The 15,075-nt window shown below is 39.0% G+C and overlaps 1 protein-coding gene across 1 annotated transcript in view; it reads right to left on the reverse strand.

Annotated features, from left to right (window-relative positions):
• AP2A2 (adaptor-related protein complex 2, alpha 2 subunit) overlaps positions 1–15,075 on the reverse strand; it is a 52,579-nt gene that overhangs the window by 12,742 nt on the left and 24,762 nt on the right. Inside the window, exons 3-13 of the mRNA XM_009323439.1 lie at positions 12,768–12,910; positions 11,946–12,139; positions 9,423–9,552; positions 7,368–7,469; positions 5,801–5,909; positions 5,146–5,296; positions 4,553–4,721; positions 3,256–3,393; positions 1,798–1,980; positions 683–780; positions 277–508 (exon numbers count right to left, since the gene is read on the reverse strand). Coding sequence (XP_009321714.1) covers positions 277–508; positions 683–780; positions 1,798–1,980; positions 3,256–3,393; positions 4,553–4,721; positions 5,146–5,296; positions 5,801–5,909; positions 7,368–7,469; positions 9,423–9,552; positions 11,946–12,139; positions 12,768–12,910 — 1,649 coding nt within the window. The remainder of the gene's footprint in view (positions 1–276; positions 509–682; positions 781–1,797; positions 1,981–3,255; positions 3,394–4,552; positions 4,722–5,145; positions 5,297–5,800; positions 5,910–7,367; positions 7,470–9,422; positions 9,553–11,945; positions 12,140–12,767; positions 12,911–15,075) is intronic.

Below are 15,075 nucleotides of genomic sequence, written 5' to 3' on the forward strand. Positions count from 1 at the left end.
TACTACACCAGCTTTCACTGGCTTCTCAGCTCCAGATTAGCATGCTTTAATGGTCATTTGTCCCACTAAAGCAGTAACAACTTTGATTTTAGCTCTAAATTAAAGATGACTGCAGTTGAATTAGGTAGACCAAAAGAATCAGTGCCCACATTGTGGATCCTTAATCCTGCATTAAGATTTCTGAGCAATCAGGTAAGGTTTAGTGAAGTTTACTTGTTGACAGAAGACAAGCTAAAGAGTTCTCCATAGTAAAAAAAAAATAATCTTGATACCTACCAATATATCAGTACTGGCAATGGTACTGAGCCTCAAATACTCAACAGCTCTCTGCTGCAGCTCAACATCAGCATTTTTTAGCTGACTGTCACTGCGTAATACATCTTGAATTGTAGTTTTGATTTCTGGAAACAGGTTCACAAACTTGATGTAGGTAGACAGAAGCAGAGCTCGGGTAGGAACGCTACACAGATGAAACTTGGAATGTAGCAAGTTGAACTGGATGAGGGGACTTAAAAGATAGGAAAAAAGAATTTGTTCAGTTTCTGTAGACATGATAATTCTTAATGTGTTGCTAGCAAGAACTGAATCATTTGTTAACTGGCCTTTAGGAATATTAAATAGACATGAGATTCTTTACAGAAAGTGTTACTTCTTCAATTGAGTATTTTAAAAGGTGCTTTACCTTGATCTCGGATCACCTGCTATCAGATTCCCAAATTCTCCCAAGATGTAGCCACCTACTTTTACAAGATTCTCATGGCATGCTGGAGCTTGAAGGGCCTGTAAGAACACATTACTAGTCATCAATCTGTAACGTATCAAAAAAGATCTTTTCTGTCACTTCCACGTCCAGTTCCCTAGTCTACTTTCGTGTAAGAGCAGACCATAAGTCTAGACACTATAGAGCACTTATGAGAAAAGCATGATAGGTGGTATGCCTTTATAGAAGAATCTCTAACATAAGTATTACTTGTTTAAGAGCACTGAGGCCCATCTAGCAGCACTGTGGACTTCTGAGGACAGATACAGCTGCTTAGGTTTCCCATTACATCTTTAGGGGTATCAGAAGGATGTTAATATACTTAATCTAAACCTTGCAAGAATGTGCTGAAGTTATCCAAGAAAAATACTGTCTTTATTGAGTATGAAGAAACACATAGCAGGGATGAGTTCCGAAAGTCAGCTTAAACATTCAGGAAAGGAAATAAAAAAAGTGGAAAGCCCATATGAAGAATCCAAACAAAGTCAGAGCAACAAGGCCAGACATTTGAAAGTGTTCTCCTTTAATAGTTCAAATTCCAGTTTTACCAGATCCTGAACAGAAGGAATGGGTATATGCTTTGAGAAGGATCATCAAGTTATCATTTTGAGTATTTTGGATTCCTGCATGCAGAAAACTCAAAAAAAAGGCAAGCCACCCTGTAAAAGGCTTCTATTTTTACTACATTTCAGTAATTTTTAAGGTAATTTCCTTACTAAGCCATCCATTCAATGCCATCCACCAAAGTAACAAGAAACCCAGCATAACCCACCCTGCCCCTCCCTCACCAAAACCAGAACAGTACCAGGTGTATTCTACATTACTTAAGCCAGAGAAGCTTCTCATCAACTTAATACAGTCTCTGGCTCTAAAAATCTATGATGCTACTGTTACGGAAAGCTTCAACAGCATTTTGTGAAGTATTCAGGATCATATTTTTACTCCTCCCTAACATGGGGAAGCACATGCTAGATTCACGTGGTGTTTACTTAATTCCTGCCTCATTTTGAAAGGGAATTGAAAACAGTTCCTCTCACCTCAAAAACAGTCTTTGCTGCATACCCTTGAACATCATCCCTGTTGATGACAATCTGAATAACTCGATACCACACTTCTTCACTGACATAGTCACCAGCAATGCGAATCAGATTCAAGATTGTATCCACATACCAGGTATAATCCACTGCATACTTCTCAGCTAGAATTGCAACTTTCAGAACCTGAACACACATAATAGAATAAAGAAGGTTGACTAGCTTATAGTAGAAGCTGTGTATCAAGATTCACTTCCATATACACCTAGTGATACCCCATGATAGCCCGGAAGCCTCAGTTTCAGATGCGTCAGCTTGCTCACTTGCTCCCACAGCTAAGGTGAAAGATGAACATTGAAATTCTGTGCCAGAACACACCTGTTACCAGGTACATAATGCTTTCCCCATAATGCATTCCAATATGTTGCATATGTGGCTTTTCAACTGGTCCAGTGCAATTTATTGAACACTATTTGCTATAAAAACAACATCTAAGCCATCACTGAGACAGGACCAAGTAGGAAATTGGAGACCTCTCAAAAAAAAGTGGAAACTCAAGCTAGCAGACGCAGACCAGAGTCACCAAACTATAGTATGACCTGAAAAAGTCAGCTAAGATTCCTATATCCTGAAGCAAACAATCAGCATAGGAAGAGACCTCCACATGATTTGTTATCAGTTGCATTTATACTGACCTATTCTTTTAAGAGTAGTAAATTAACAGAATGAAATTCACATTATCTGCCAAGTCAGGGTAGACTGCCAACTGCAACAAGACAGTACAAGAAGTAAATCAACTAACACTGTATTCTATGTTAACCTCTCCATCAAGAAACTTTAGCACATAACTAAGCTAAATAATTACTGTAAGTACAGGTTTTGGCTACCATTCTACGAAGGTCGTTCAGCAAGTATTTCAACTTCTGCATTTTTTTTCCTGCTGGGAGGAAGGAGATAGATATCATGCCCCTCTCTTAGCTGATTATAAGGTATTGTTTTTGGGAATCCTTAGACTGAGAGAATGTTCTCACAACATACACAGCGTGAAGTTCTACCTACAAGTTAAGTATTTATCACACTAATTTTTGAAGCTATTGAACAGTTGACTAGAGTAGGACATAACCCTCAGATCTAGAGATTGTATTTGCTCAAGCACTGATAAAACTCACTTCACTTTCTATATGCAATGCCCTGAGACCAAGATTAGTTTTTAAAATTCCTAGTTTCCACACACACCACACCCCCCAATTAGTTTAACCCAAACAAAGAACATTCTTTGCTATTAGACTACAAACTTAGGGTTTTGGGGTTTGTGTTTGGGGTTGGTTTTGGTTTTTTTTTTTTTTTAAACCACCATGAAAAAGAATCTCTATCACAGACTATCTAGCATCCCAATCAATAAGTGATCCATATTGTGCCAAAGCCAGCTATGAAAAAATTAAGGAAACACAAATATCTCACAATTTCTTCTCTAATGGAATAATCAGCAGTCTCCAAGTAATTCAGCATTTCAGCCACAATCTGTTGGGCATTGCTTCGGTCACACATTGCGTACAGGAGATCTACAGCTCTTTGTCGTACACTTACATCTCTTTCAGTCTGCAAAAGCACACACAGCAAAAGGTCAAGATGATTTCATTTTTTTTGGAAAGTACATGCAACTTACTGAAGAGATGAAACTTACTATAATCCCTCATCAAATTTTAAAAAAATGCATTTTCATAATCTTTCAGATGCAGAATGAACTTAGATATACCCTTCACACAAGCTATGAGTTTCTCATGTTATTCTCACTTTCAGTCACCTAGAAAGAGGTCACTGGAGATTCAGACAGCTTCCTGCTTTTAGATAGTATTAACAAAAATTCAAATCATTGGGTTTTGTTTCTGTAGCATACATATTCAAATCTGTGGAAGTGCTGAAAAGGATGGAGGAGTTTGTACAGAATAATCCACTATTACCCTAACTAGAGTGAATGAGTTTGTGGTCCACTGTGCACTGGGTAACTGGCACCACTGGCCACAAATGCACTAATGACTAGCTGAAATTGTCAAATTGTCACCAGGCCAATAGGCAACTAGCTACCCTGCAAGTTTAGTGTCGGACTTGCCTTATATCAACAGAAGCCCAGCTAGAGCAGATATGTACTTTAAAGTTAGACAAATGTATTAATATGCTGCAGCAGGAGCTTGGAAGAACACATTACATGTAAACACTGAAGTGTGCAAGTAAATTTACATGCAAGTCAGCCTTCCCCTTTTGACTTCTGCTTTTTCACATAAACATGGCCTGGGAATGTGTCTTTCTGGTCTCTTGACTTTCTGATTCTGCAGTGGAAGTTGATCTGCTCTACTGCTCCCCATAAGCTACTGTAGTGAAGGAATAATGTCTGATACCAGCAAGACCCCAATAAAACAAAGTCTTCCCAGCATTCTCCGTTTTGAAATTCCATGTTTTGAAAGAATTATTTAGCCTCAGTCTACAGCCTGAGGAGATACTGAAGTGTTACAGGGGCCACAGCTACAAGTATCAGATTTACTAGTAAGCTGCAGAAATAAACTGAAGCTGACCTCTATTGTTGCCAGCACAGCAAGATTTTGCAGGATTAAGGAAAAAACCTAAAGCAGACTTTTGAGAATAACTCATTTGGTGCCCAAGTATTATTAGCTTAATTGGGGATGGGGGGCTTGGGGTAGTGGGGGAGAGGGCATTGAGGCAGGAGAGAACACTTAAACAGACTGCACACTTAAATATTTACCTTCAATGCATTGATAACTGTTTCTATGTGTGTTTTCACAGCCTCATGTGAGAATTCAGAGCTGGCAAGCGTGCACATGCTTTCCAGTGCTAGGTAACGCAAATTAGTTTCTCGGTGCTGCAAGAACTGACCTAGCTGGTTACAGGCACGGACTAGTAGATTTGGCTCACTGCACAGAACAGGAGAGAAAGTGAAAGGGTTAAAAGCAACAGGTTTGAGAACACCCAGTACAGAATACTATTTCTGCAGTGGAAATTTCATAAAATGCCTCAAAGTGTCTGCTAGAATGCCCCGCTGGTGAAATGAAAATTCAGATACTGTGAGCAAATAATCTCTAATCCAACAGAGTAGTGGGGTCAATATAAAACACCAAAAAAAATCTGCAAGAAACAAAGCAATAAAAAAATATGCTGGCAGCACCACAGTTCATTAATACTGTTCAATTCCATTGCTGTGGTTGTGTTCCAATCTAGTAAGCAAATATTCTATTCTCTCCCCCTTCCCCCAGTAAAATTCCATTTAGTGTTCAAGACAAAGCCACAGCTTTTCTATTATGAGAGGATTTTTTTAAGTGAAGTGTTCTTACAGCTTACCTGTCATGATGTATAATTAAGCTTATTGCCTCAAACAGCACAGCATTCTTTGCATTTGAGTGTTGTACTTTTTTTGACTTTGGTGGCTCCTGCGCTTTGTTAAGAATAGTTTCCAGGCATTCTGTTAGACGACCACGTACCGCAGGGTCTTCTGGAGAAGAACAAGCCGTTGGACAACTTCATTTTGCTCAACACCCTAATCCCTACCTTAGGCCTTCCACCTTGCTAAATCTGAATAAACTGAAATGTATTCTGATACATTAAAAACAGTTCATCCTCCCCCAATACACAGTTGGCAAAAGAATTCTAAGCCACAGTTCTATCTGGGTGTTACTAAAAGCCAAATGCGATCTGCGCTATAATATATTTCAAGGCTTTAATATAGTGGATAACATTAAAGAATGTTTAAAATGGCACTTGCAACTGGTTTGTGAGATGCACACTGGTTTGACACTTTGCTCTAAGCTATGTGGCCTTTTGAATTATGTTGTGTTTAATTTTAACAATCTGAAACACTCAAGAGTACAGACTTCAGTATCCTTGTCTTAAGACAATGTGCTTGCACTCCAAGTTATAACAACACTACAGCACAGTAGCTCTTCGGAGATAGTGTACTGCATAAAAGAGATGACCACTGTTATGATTTGTGCATTACCTGGAGGTGGATAGCACTGTAACAGCCTCAGAAGTTTCACAGATAACCAAGGAGCAGGAACAAAGTAGTATGTATAGTCCTGAAGATCTGTTGATGCAGAAGTTACAATCTGTAAAATAAGCAGGCAGCATGTCAGCTACTGAAGTTAAGTGATGCGCAATCATGAGAAGGACCCAAAGAATGCCGTAGGTCACCTTTGACAGAGGCTTAAAAAATGTCACAAGCAATGTTTAATTCAGTACATACACTGCGACTATACCATCAGGTTGCCTAGTAACAGAAATTAAGTTTTACAAATACAGTAGAGTCTAGGAAGTCTCTTCCTGAAAGCATACTTGCTTTTCTTAAAAATGAAGATGACCATCTTGTAACACCAAAACATTTAAGTAAAAGCTTAACTTTTTTGGTTCAGCAATTCTAGATTCAGCCAACAGAAAGTCTAAATATAGTGTTATAGTTGACTGCTGATAGGTGAACCTGGAATTCAAGCACAAGATGCTATGACAGACTGAACTAAAAGCAGAAGGACCAACCCACACTTTCAGTAATATTCATACTCCAGAGCAAAGAACAGATAGCTTTCACAGAAGAGGTTTACATGCACAGTGAAATGTGATAAGGGTTAGATTAGGTTTCAAAGGGAGTACCCCTCTTCATGGATTTCTTTCCCATTGATTCTAGGGTAAGCATGAGTTTGGCACTAGCTCTGCTCAAAGAAATTCCATCTAATTCTTAATGCTCCATTACAGAACAGCTATGCACTTCCCTCAGCACTCCCTTGCTTTTAAGTTATTAGACAGAATCTTCATATTTTAAAATAAATTAAAATTTCTCCTAACTACAAGTAATTTTGGGCATAATGCTGTGTAAATCTGGGTCTAAAATACATTTGTGAAGTAGTATCCTCCCATGTCTTGCATACCTTCCAAAAGGCAAAAATCAAACAAAACAGTAACGTAAGTTTTCCAGCATGAAGATACTAACTTACAGAAATGTCTCTCCACTCTTCCCTGCACCCCCTGCCCCTGCTTAACACCCTATACCCATTTACGGAATATCAAATGCTTATGATTATTAACCTAGCAGCAGCTCAAAAGAGGGAATAGGAAGAAGACTCATCTTGTAAGAAGCTTAGATAAAAGAAGTACAGGCTATGTTTTTGAGGGTTCTGTGCAGAAGTTTGCAGAATCAGTCTCTGATCCAACTACTCTTTGGTGTCACAGTAACATAAAATGAGGATTAAAAACTCAGCTGCATCATGAGGATCCTTTCAAATACAAGTAGCTGAAAGACACCTTTTTGCTAACAGACTTGGAGCATAGCAAGGATTACACCAAGAAAGTTTGAGCAAGCTAATACACTTTTCTGCCCTGGTAAGCAACAAGTGTTAAGAGATTAGCTGAACCAGCTATATGAAGTGAAACTGAATCATCTTCACTTGTAATGGTACACTAAACTAATCTGACCTAGAAAACTGAACAAATAAGCAACAGTAAGCTAGCCTGACCTAGAAAGCTGAGTAAATTAAGCAACAGTGAATTATTATCAGGGTTATCATTGGACTCACTCTGCTTAATCTAGACACTGCCAAGGAGACTGAGGTTTTAAACTCTTCTGGGTTCTTCTGTGCCAAAGTGGTGATCAGACTTGTAGCTGCAGTAACCACACCCTAGAAAATAAACAAAGCAATACATTCAATTTTATAACACTTTAAGATGCTGCCCATTACACCTTTCACTTCAAGTATTTTTTAATACACAACAAAACTAAGTTTATCCCCATGACAAAGCCCCACATTAAAAAGCCCTTTATTTGGCTAGTAGCTAGACTAATTACACATCTTCAGAATCATAGAATAGTTTGGGTCAGAAGGGACCTCTAAAGGTCATCTAGTCCAACCCCCCTGCAATGAGCAGGGACATCCTTCAACTATATCAGGTTGCTCAGAGCCCTGTCGAACCTGACCTTGAATGTTTCCAGGGATGGGGCATCCACCACCTCTCTGGGCAACCTATGCCAGTGTGTCACCATGCTCAGCGTAAAAAGTTTCTTCTTTATATCTAGTCTAAATCTACCCCCCTTTAGTTTAAAGCCATTCCCCCTTGTCCTGTCGCAACAGGCCCTGCTAAAAAGATTGCCGCCATCTTTTTTAGAAGCCGCCTTCAAGTACTGACAGGCTGCGATAAGGTCTCCCCGAAGCCTTCTCTTCTCTAGGCTGAACAACCCCAACTCTCTCAGCCTTTCTTCATAGGATAGGTGTTCCATCCCCCTCATCATTTTTGTGACCCTCCTCCTCTGGACCCGCTCCAACAGGTCCTTGCCTTTCTTATGCTGAGGGCTCCAGAGCTGGACACAGTCCTCCAGGTGGGGTCTCACCAGAGCAGAGTAGAGGGGCAGAATCCCCTCCCTCGACCTGCTGGCTCACACTTCTTTTGATACAGCCCAGGATATGATTGGCCGCCTGGGCTGCGAGCGCACATTGCTGGCTCATGTCCAGCTTTCCATCCACCAGTACCCCCAAGACCTTCTCAGCAGGGCTGCTCTCAATCCCTTCATCCCCCAGCCTGTACTGATACTGGGGGTTGCCCCAACCCAGGTGCAGGACCTTGCACTTGGCCTTGTTGAACCTCATGAGGTTCACAGGCGCACTTCTTGAGCTTGTCCAGGTCCCTCTGGATGGCATCCCGTCCCTCTGGTGTGTCAACTGCACCACTCAGCTTGGTGTCATCTGCAAACTTGCTGAGGGTGCACACGATCCCACTGTCTATGTCACTGATGAGGACATTAAACAGTACCGGTCCCAATACAGACCCCAATCAAACAGGATTTTCAACAACATGATACTGCCATGCTTGCAGAGCATTTAATGCTATTTTTCTGCTAGCTTTGTCTCATGTTTGGATAGTACATCTAAAATAACAGAAAGATATATTAAAATAAAGCCTGGATGCAAATTGTCTTATTACACAAGAGAAGCATGAGTAGAAGAAACAGGATGCAGCAGACCATCCAGGAAAGATTTCTGACAACCCAACATGGAAAGAGCTTTGTGTAACACAAGCATTTTATATTACTTCAGACTAAAGCACTCTTATTACTGCTGAAGCACAGGTCTTAATAGCCTTACTTTCATAAAGTAATAGACAGGGGGGAAAAATAGAGTCTCTTATCTAGAAAAATAGGTTTTTCTGAACCAGCAAGATAAGAATGACAACATGGACACCACAGGACAAGGAAGTCCAAGCACTGACAAATCAGGCCTTGCATTTTTAGTGCAGGTCTAGTCTTAAAAGGCCTAGGAAAATTAGTATTACACCTATGCAATATGACTTCAGATCACAAGGCACACGATTAATTTATTTACAGCCAGAGCAAAAGAAGAAGTTGTGCATACCATTCTTATATCTCCAAGAAAAAGGTAAACAAAGCTTTATTAAAAATCAATATATACAGCAACTAAAAGAGGACAACTCCTTCCATTTCTTTCCCCATGCCTGAAGAAAACAGCAACCCACTTGCCTGAAAGACTCTAGAAGAAATAAATTAATAGTGTATTTAACAGCAGAAGTGACATGATTCTCTATACAGAGTAGGCCTGAGAAGCATAATGAAGCTGATTTACCAAGTGCTGGTCATTGAGGAGATGCACCACTCTAGATGTCCAGTCTCCCATGGGGACAAGGTCAGGAGAAGTTCTATATAAACGCAGCAAGCATAAGGCAGCACTCTGCTTCACACTATCCATAGTATCTCTACAAGACACAAATATGGATTTAAAATACAGTGGTTAAGTCACAGCAGTACTTGCAGGCCAGCATTACGCTAGTCTTTGCACTGACTCAGCATCCCTAGCCAGGCAGCATCTTTTCAACAGAAGTTCACAAAATTCTTTCTATGTTACAGTATCTGTTGTTCTTAGTTTTGCCCAGCAAGTTTTACTAGTCAAGTTTTCAACCATTACATATGTCTAGTAGCCTCTAAATGATTCTTTGCAATTTACGAGTGACATTTGACATCTTTTTATCAGAATTGAAAGTTCATTAGATAACACAGGCTCATCTAACCACAAGAACAAGCTTCTTCCAAACTGACTCAAGTCAAACAGTTAAGGTACACTATATTATGCATGCAACCAAAGCTGGATCTTCTGATAGGTCCTGCGTATCAGATACAAATCATTAACTACTCAACAGCTTCAGTACCTACAGCTAGCATTCAAGTTGGCTAGCTATTACCAAGCATGCAACCCACAATTATTCACCTTGCCATCCATGCTGCTGGCACAGAAATGGACTATTTTAAGAGCAGCATGCTCCTATTCTAGTTCAGTAAACTCCCTTTCACAAAGTAGTTAATTAAGCATTTTGTATGTTGCACAAACAACAGCTAAAAAAATGTACAGAGCATTAGCACTGAAAGTTTTAAGAGGCAGTTTATACTGTGCAATCTTGGTTAAATGTTCAGAAACCTCCACATCCCCAGTAGAAGTTCAGTCCACCTATTCTTTATGAATTTATCAATTTTCCATGAGATCAACTTGTACCTTGGTTAAAAAACCGGAAAATAATCCTATTCCTCCCCTCCCTGTCCACTCCCTCCAATTTATATTCAAGCCAAGGGAGCTACACTAGAGTTGCAAATGTAACAGACAGTGCTCATTCTGCACTGGTCACTTAGATGTGACGTGTATGTACACATACACATTTTATATACATTCTCTTAGAAATGCAGAAGGAATTAGGCCCTGAAAACTGATCTCAGAACATAAACACAGCTCAAAGTTCAAACAAATCTGAACTGAAGGTTCTGTGCTCTGTCTGTGATTGATGACCCTAAGTGAAATTTTTGGAACTTTTAAAGGTTATCTTATTAAAACCCATGACTCACCATTGCAGTGTTGTCTCCATTATGCTACATGGAGAATAGCACCTGGCAAGGGCAGTGCAGGACAGGACAGCAACAAGCCTGACAGGGCCCCAGAACATGCTATCTCTAACATGCACCCTTACATAGGGAATTCCCTGTCTGAGAAAGGTGGAATTACAGGATAGATTCTCCCCCATTTGCTCCACCAGACCAGACCCATACTGAGGATCGGGTGCTAGCTGTTTATTCTTCTCTTTCTGGCCCATGCTACATTTCAGCTCTGCAAAATAGTAACAGTGTTTGAGTGTGGCATTATAGACACACTATTTCAAGAGTTCAGAAGTATTTCCCAAGATTTTTGCCACAACTAGATATCACACATTATATCCTTCCTCGTCACCAACTCAGTGCACATAATAGACATAGTCAGAATTAGTGTTGCATGAGCAAGCACATTTCCAACATTTGCAAGCTCCAGTGCTTGACATTTAGACTATTAATACAGTTCTTACGCAAGTTGTTACTTTTTAATATTAGAGACATGAGTTTGTTATAAAGCAAGATTCATGCATATTCCAAAACATTTCATATCCATAAGAGTTTAAATGCACTGTTTGCACTTGGACATTTTAAGTTTCAAAATAAATTAGCCCTGCAATCACAAGTTTCATTTTAGATTTACTTAACTACAGCTCCAGACATTTGCCAGGGCTGTTTAGAGACTTCTAGCGATACAAAGGCTAAGTTAGAAAGTTGGCGGTGACCATTTGCCATTTACAGGAATGGTTGTTTAAATAGCTACACATGGCTAGTAGAGTAAGCAAGAAAGCTCTCACAACAGAACATTGTCACATTCCTTATGAAGTCAGGACCATTTAAATAAGACCTTCAGTTTATAACAAAATCTGTAGTGTAAACATCTATTTAGGTTCATTTATTTCTTCTTTTCATCAGGAGAGATAAGGAAAGTAAAACATACACATTTCAGGGGTGTTCACTGCCACACATTTATACAGAACAAAAACTTGATCAAAACAAAGCTGGAAAAGCCTATTCAAGATATTGACATAGTCTTCATTTCCATGTTGTATTTGTACACTTATACAAGCAACTCCATGCTCAGGTATATCTAAGTATCTGCAGTTACTGGAAATTGTCATTATTTGTACTGCAAGCCCAGGACTGTATAGCTTTAAGCATGCACTAAGCTGCTGCAATGGAACTGAATTGCTGAAAAGGTTTATTGGTGGTGTATTTGAAGGAGGCACATCATACCTACCCAGCTACAAGTATTTTTGGAATTTCTCCAGCAAATGCTTCCGCCATCTCCCGGCTACCCACATTAGCAATACAATGCAGAGCAAGCCCCATGAAAGTGGGGTTGCGGCTCGCCAGATCATTCTTGATCGCATTGTTTATTAAGCGAATCAGCTCACTGTTAGAGTTCACTAGTACGGAGATGAAGAGATAGCCCTGTGATTCAGAAAAAGGAAAATGAAAATTGATTTTAGCCAATTATGTTTTCTGTAAATGCCACAAGTAATTCTTTGAGACATACAGTTCTCCTCCAACAGCAAACATATAGGCAGAAATTATATTTAGATAGCAGAGCAAAGGCTAGAAAGATTAAATGAAGTAAACAAAAATGAGTAAGTTTAGTGTTACCCTGATTTATCAGTTTTTAAGTATTTCATAATCTATTTCAGCATATACTCAATCATTTTAGATGAATGGGAGTAAATCAAGAGTTTGGCTTATTATTCAGACACTAGTAAGTTACATGTACCTGATAAACACAACCTTACCTAAGAAGATTTAAAGAGATATTCTGAAAATTAAAAGGTTACTTACCTTTTAATGCAAGACTCAAGGCAGTTTCCTAACAAGAGTAAGAATTTTACGCAGAGTACACATTTTAGCTTTTACAATTAGTATAAGATTCCCTGTGCACAAAGGTGTTTTACTTTCAGAATCACTGCTAGATCCAAAATAAGGCTTTAAGACAGGGGTAGGGAATGAAGCAAAGTCCTTTACAGACTAAACAGCGGAGGCAGGGCATTAGACAGAACAGCTTATCTTTTATAGAGACTGAGTTACTCACAATTTGTTTCTCTGTATATCTATTGGAACTGAGCAGGTTTACAGCCTCCATGTGACCAAAGTCAATGTCATGCCCCAGGAGAAAGATGAAAAGCAGTTTGCAGACATATTTTTTCTTACTGTAACCATCCAGAGCCTTGTCGCCTGGAAAGCAAGGAAACAAAGAACAGCTAAGCCTATGTTGTTCCTATATCTGGTTCCCCAGACTTACAGTTGTACCTAGCAATTAAGACTGACATTTGATTCACTATGTATCACCCTACAGAAGAGGGACAAACAGGGTTCAGCTATTGCAGTACTTGAATTTCACAAATTTTAAATGTATTATTTCAGCTTTTATTCACTCTACAGTGAGCAAAATGCTAAATATATCCACTTATCTCTGACTTAAAGGACTGTAAGTCTTTACATCATTTTGTGCTAAACACATGAAAGTTATCACAAATCATCATCAACAGATGTCAGACAATCAAACAACTCCTGGGTTTAAAAAAAAATTCCCAGTCATAGAACACAGGTAGCTTGTAGCTCTTCCTAATGGTCCAAGACAGAAAAATGCATAACTGATTCAGTGACAGCTCAGCTTCTTCAACAAGACATTCACATGATACTAGTTTTAATATTTATCTAAATCTGAAATTCATTTAAAAGGAAAAAAAACCCAGAGCTTGAAGATTTTAGTGTTAATTCCATTTACCATTATCTATATCCTAAAGGACAGTCATGAAATAATGCTGTCATCTGGTCCCTGAATTATCCTGCTATGTCCTTAAAGTATTTTCTTGCTAAGAGGCAGTACATACATGTTTACTCAATTGTGATTTTCCTATTTCTGGTAAGAGCAGCTATATGTCTTCCATACACATGTTCTCTTGTTAAACCAACTATCAAACCTTTATCACAGTAAAAGGTCTTAACACACTTCCTGAAGTGCACCACTGTAGAAAACTCAGTAGCAACAAATGAAAAACAGCAAGTCTTTCTAAAAAGATAGGATGATAGAGGTATATCCCAAAGCCTTGAAAAAACACATGAAATGAGATTACCATGAGAGCTTTAAAGCATTTGTAAAATGAAAGTATTCACAAGTTGTTTCAGTTTTAGAAGAAAAAAGCACCGTAAATAGGTTTGGCCTTATGTTGCAGTATTGCTGTATTTTAGAAGCTTGTAAAAGCTACATGGAACAGTACAGTGGCTTACAGCTCATCAGGGAGACCACTTTTCCTGAAGAAGAGGGCTACATATGAAGATACACTTTTTGCAGAACATTCTCTCCCTACGCCAAATCAGGAGATAAAGGAGTATCCACTAACTCATGCAAGCCTGAATGCTAGAGAGTTCAGTCAGGGTAGCAAAATTTTGATAGATGCTGCTGCCTAAAAGGCTACATAAGCTCCTTAGCCTCTGCATTCTGGGCCCAGAATAACTAGTCTGTCAGATCAGTGTGTATTCCTTAGTGACGGGCAAGTTCAGCCAGAATAGCACTGCATAAAGTAAAGCTTAAATAAGATATCCCTAACTCATTGCCCTTACCAAAAAAGCTCCAAGCTGCATTTTTTTTTTTAAACTTCATACTTATGAAATAGCCAGCTAAATATATAACAAAGAATCTTAATAGCATGGAAGTTTCTCTTTCTTCCTTCTCATCCACTGGTGCAGAAGCAGGTTAGATTTCCCATTTAGCACCTACAGCTCCCATAGATTTCACACTACACTCACTACTGTATAAAAACAATGGAAGCCTTACCACTATAAACTAAATTTACAGTTTGTGAAGGAATGAACACTACCATCAACATGTGAAGCCATGTATATTTGTGAACCAAGAGAAAACATACTGGCACACTGAAGTAGACAATGATAAAAAGTTACGTCTACAGGCTGCAACTATGCATTTTGGGGGGTTACTTTCTATTTTGACTCTAGAAACTTCTTTTATTTAGTTTTATTTCAACTGAGAAAGATTTAAGCACATGACTGCCATTTTAATACAGACAATGATACCCTTCTAATCTGAGTCTTTAGACACCCATTGATTTTTTTTTTAACTGGCACAGACAGCATATCAATTGCCAACAAAAAGCAGCTTTACCTTAAAGCTATTTTTATGCTGCGCAAAGAAAAGTTCCCTTCAGGTCTGCACCATGGAAGCCAATACATGTCACTTTTTACTTAGATACATGAAGCAGCATTACTGAAGATACTCATGACAGTGAAATCCTGCTATACTAGATCCTGTCAAGATCCTGTGACAACAGCCAGCTCTGCAGAAAGCTGCCCAAAGACATGTTTTCAAGTCTCATTTATTG

This window comes from Pygoscelis adeliae, unplaced genomic scaffold (assembly GCF_000699105.1).
Source record: "Pygoscelis adeliae isolate BGI_AS28 unplaced genomic scaffold, ASM69910v1 Scaffold5, whole genome shotgun sequence".
Classification (NCBI taxonomy): domain Eukaryota; kingdom Metazoa; phylum Chordata; class Aves; order Sphenisciformes; family Spheniscidae; genus Pygoscelis; species Pygoscelis adeliae.